This window comes from Nansenia antarctica (genome assembly GCF_963989245.1).
Source record: "Nansenia antarctica genome assembly, chromosome: 3".
NCBI lineage: Eukaryota > Metazoa > Chordata > Actinopteri > Argentiniformes > Microstomatidae > Nansenia > Nansenia antarctica.
In genome coordinates, this window is record NC_137688.1 from 75420464 (window position 1) to 75425057 (window position 4594).

A 4594-nucleotide genomic window follows, 5' to 3' on the forward strand; every position below is an offset into this window, starting at 1 on the left:
GGGCTGCTAGAGACGGGGAACTAACCCTGCATAGGGGAGGAGGGCTGCTAGAGACTGGGAACTAACCCTGCATAGGGGAGAGGGCTGCTAGAGACTGGGAACTAACCCTGCAGACAGGAAGTAACCCTGCAGACAGGAACTAACCCTGCATAGGGGAGAGGGCTGGTGAGACTGGGAACTAACTAGACAGAAAGAAAGAAAGAAAGAAAGAAAGAAAGAAAGAAAGAAAGATAGAAAGAAAGATAGAAAGAAAGAAAGACAGAGAGAAAGATAGAAAGACAGAAAGAAAGACAGGAAGAAAGACAGAAAGACAGAAAGACTGAAAGACAGAGAGAAAGAAAGAAAGAAAGACAGAAAGAAAGATAGAAAGAAGATAGACAGAAACAAAGAGAAAAAAAATGACAGGAAAAAGAAAAGGGCTGGGGGAGAAATGGAAAAGAAACAAACAAACAAACAAACAAAAAGAACGGTGTCTGTAAAGGAAAGAGAGGGAGGGAGGGAGGGAGGGAGGGAGGGGGTTAGAGAAGAAGGGAAGACAGGAGAGGAGGAGAGAGAGAGGGAGGGCTCCCGGCGTCCGTGTGAAGGGTGTCCCGCGGAGGGCAGCTGATTGGCTGTGTTAGAGGGTGATGTGATTATTGGGTCCCTGAAGTGCGATCTATCACACATTACACTTCGCTCTGTCAAGAACCATACACATGCTCCACAGGGGCCCGCCCTGCCGGGAGACAGGCCGTCTGCCCAGCCACACACACACACACACACACACACACACGCACGCCGTGAATGCAGGGTTATTGAATTGAAGCCAAGAAAAAAGGGAGAGAAAAAAAAAAGGTGAAACAGAAACAGAAACCTCATCAGGACAACAGATAACACGGTTTGGGATCCACCCTGTTCAGGGCCGGGCCAGAACACCCCTGGCTGGGCTGGGGTGGGAGAGGGGGTGTGTGTGTTGTGGCCTGGACTGGCTTGACTGAGGTGTGTGTGTGTGTGTGTGTGTGTGTGTGTGTGTGTGTGTGTGTGTGTGTGTGTGTGTGTGTGTGTTGTGGCCTGGCTGGGCTGGGATGTGAGGTGGTGTGTGTGTGTGTGTGTGTGTGTGTGTGTGTGTGTGTGTGTGTGTGTGTGTGTGTGTGTGTGTTGTGGCCTGGCTGGGCTGGGGTGTGAGGTGGTGTGTGTGTGTGTGTGTGTGTGTGTGTGTGTGTGTGTGTGTGTTGTGGGTGTGTGGGTGTGTGTGTGTGTGTGTGTGTTGTGTGCTGGCTGGGCTTGGTCATTCAGCAGGTAGGAGGTTAGTTAGTCAGGGGAGTCCACAAACAGACGCCCTTTAATGGCTGATTCACCTGTTAGACTGCGGGAATGCCGTTTAAACCAGGATTTAAACAGTCAACAAATGCTTTGTGATAAGACAGAGTTTAGACTGACCCCGTGTGATAGTACAGGGTTTAGACTAACCCTGTGTGATAGTACAGGGTTTAGACTAACCCCGTGTGATAGTACAGGGTTTAGACTAACCCTGTGTGATAGTACAGGGTTTAGACTAACCCTGTGTGATAGTACAGGGTTTAGACTAACCCTGTGTGATAGTACAGGGTTTAGACTAACCCCGTGTGATAGTACAGGGTTTAGACTAACCCTGTGTGATAGTACAGGGTTTAGACTAACCCTGTGTGATAGTACAGGGTTTAGACTAACCCTGTGTGATAGTACAGGGTTTAGACTAACCCTGTGTGATAGTACAGGGTTTAGACTAACCCTGTGTGATAGTACAGGGTTTAGACCAGGGGTGGGCAATTCATTTTCACAATGGGCCACATGAGAAACCGGGACTATTGTTGAGGGCCAGTAGACAAACTTATAACATCATGTACAGAAGATGTGTATCATATTACAATCACAGTCACCCTTATTAAACTGTTTAATCATATCTGATTCCCTTTGCAAGCCATTAAATCAATAACATTATTATCAAACGTACATTCTGTTAAATGTAATTACGTCACACACATGCAGAGACATGTCAGATACAGCCCAGCCTCATAAGAACACAGGACTCTACATACATGAGACTGTTTGACTTCTCTGGGTGTTCAAATTATTATAAACCAGATGCTCTCATACTGTATTTTCATTATTAGCTAGTTATTATTGTAATGTTGACCTATTTTACTGTCTCTGACATTGCTACTGCATATTCACCATCTAGCAGACACACTGAGAGCACAAAATATATGATAACGAAACCATAACCAGCTCAGAAATTACTCTGTGTGGGGAAATATACCATAATCTTTCCTAATGAGTGACAACAGATAAAGATGAATCTAAATGCTTATTTTACTGCTTGGTCAGTCAGCGTGATTGACAGGAGAGATGATCAGAGGGGCAGAGTTTTTACCACCATCATTCAGGCCAGGGCAGAAGAATGGATAGAGTTTCTCAGTGAAGGTGCAGCCAGTGAAAGAGTAGATCAGAGACCTGGCCTCCACATCATAAAAGGAGACCTGGCGCTCCTCATAATCCACAAACACCCCCACCTTCTGGGGCTTCTCTCTCAGGGACAGGGGGACACCAGGGTCAGCGAGTGCCCTGTACTCATTTCCATTCCTTAACATTACAGTCCAGTATCCTTTCACAGGGCTCAGTGTGATAGTCCCCTTCCTGTTGATGGACTCTCTGGCCACTCCTACATCCCACCCAGTCTTCTCCTTCACCTCCACTTCATAGTAAAACCTCCCTGAGGAGAAACCCTCCTTTCCTAAAACATTGGGACACAGGGAAAACCTCCCTATGTTATCAGGGACATTCTTTGTTGTGTCTCCATCTCTAACTTGTTTCCCATCCTCAGACAGAATGAGATCTGGATGTGCTGTATCAGGGTCCAGAGTCACGTCCACTGCATACTGCTGACTTCTCTTCAGCTTGACTTCAGGCAGCTTCTCCATCTCTGTATTCAGCGTCTCCTCCAGCTCAGACAGAACTCTCCTCACAGACTCGACATTCAGATCACTGTGAACCCTGACCTCAGACCAGTCCTTGGTGTGTGGAGGGGTGGACAGGGAAGGGAAGCTCTGGAGGAGGTGGAGGTGGTCCTCGGTGTGTGAGAGCTGCTCCAGCTCAGCGCTTCTCCTCTGTAGCTCAGTGATTTCCTGCTCCAGCTCTTTAATCAGCCCTTCAGCCCGCCTCTCTGCTGCTTTCTGCTTCTCCTCGATCACGTCAAGGAACTCAGCCTGGCTTCTCTTCATGGAGTCCACCAGAGCAGTGAAGACCTGTACGCTGTCTGCTTTCTCTCTCTGTGTATCTTTCTTACTAAGATCTACTGAGTGTTTGATCTCTGAAACCTTCTGCAGTCGCTCCTGGATCATCTGCTGAACATCTGCCTCTGTCTTCCCCAGCTGAGCCTTCCTCTCTCCATACTCCTCCTCTATGGGGACGGTGTCATGGGTCTTGTGGTCTGTTTTCATGCACAGCCAACACACACACATTTCATCGCTCCTACAGAACAGCTCCAGGGGTCTGTCGTGCTTCTTACACATCCTGTCTTCCAGGTTCTCCACAGGGTCGATCAGCTTGTGTCTCTTTAAGCCTGCGACTCTCTGATGAGGCTCCAGGTGAGTCTCACAGTAAGAGGTCAGACACACCAGGCAGGACTTCAGAGCCTTGAGCTTCGTCCCAGTGCAGACGTCACAAGGCACTTGTCCAGGTTCGACAGGGGACTCATCTTCAGCCCTGACTCTCATTGTCTTGAATTTCTCTACGACCTCTCTAAACGTTGTGTTGACGCGAAGCTCAGGTCTTCTATAGAACGTTTCCTTACACAAAGGACACAGACACAATTCACTGGTGTCCCAGTACTTTCTGATACAGGCCATGCAGAAGTTGTGTCCACATGGAGTAGAGACAGGGTCAGTGAACACATCCAGACAGATGGAACACAGGAACTGCTCCTCAGACAGGAGACTGCTGGAGGAAGCCATATCTAGAGAGACCAAAGGTGACACCATAAAGCATTTCCTGGAATCAATCAGATCTCGATAGTTTCAGCTATGGAGCTGTCAAGACTGTCTTATGAGATTATACAGCGACCAATGATGATAACATTATTCTACATCACATAGGAAATAGTTCTTCAACCAAATCAATATGTTTTACATGCGGAACTGTCTATAAACCAAACTGGTAGAGACTACACAATAGTTTATCTTGACTTGTCATTGTAAGTCTTAACTCACCTGTCTGTGATTCTGTGAGAGTGTGTACGCTGTCTCTGTCCTTTCTACTGTATGTGTGATAGATGTCGCTGTCCTTTATACTGTATGTGTGATAGATGTCTCTGTCCTTTCTACTGTATGTGTGATAGATGTCTCTGTCCTTTCTACTGTATGTGTGATAGATGTCTCTGTCCTTTATACTGTATGTGTGATAGATGTCTCTGTCCTTTCTACTGTATGTGTGATAGGTGTCTCTGTCCTTTCTACTGTATGTGTGATAGATGCCTGTTTGAGGACGATATCTAACAAGTTTGAGAGAGTCTGCCCTTGTCCACGATACACTTCATGTCTCTACACAGTTTAGTTTCATTTCAGCTGCCTGACGTTGA

At 46.9% G+C, this 4594-nt stretch overlaps 1 protein-coding gene across 1 annotated transcript; it reads right to left on the reverse strand.

The window, feature by feature from the left end:
* Window positions 1-2342: 2342 nt before the first annotated feature.
* On the reverse strand, window positions 2343-3998 carry LOC308152982 (E3 ubiquitin-protein ligase TRIM21-like; the record flags this gene model as incomplete). The annotated part of the gene is made up of 1 exon (XM_080526059.1): window positions 2343-3998. The coding sequence occupies one exon, from the start codon at window positions 3996-3998 to the stop codon at window positions 2343-2345; it is 1656 nt and encodes a 551-aa protein (XP_080382185.1).
* Between the last annotated feature and the right edge of the window lie 596 nt (window positions 3999-4594).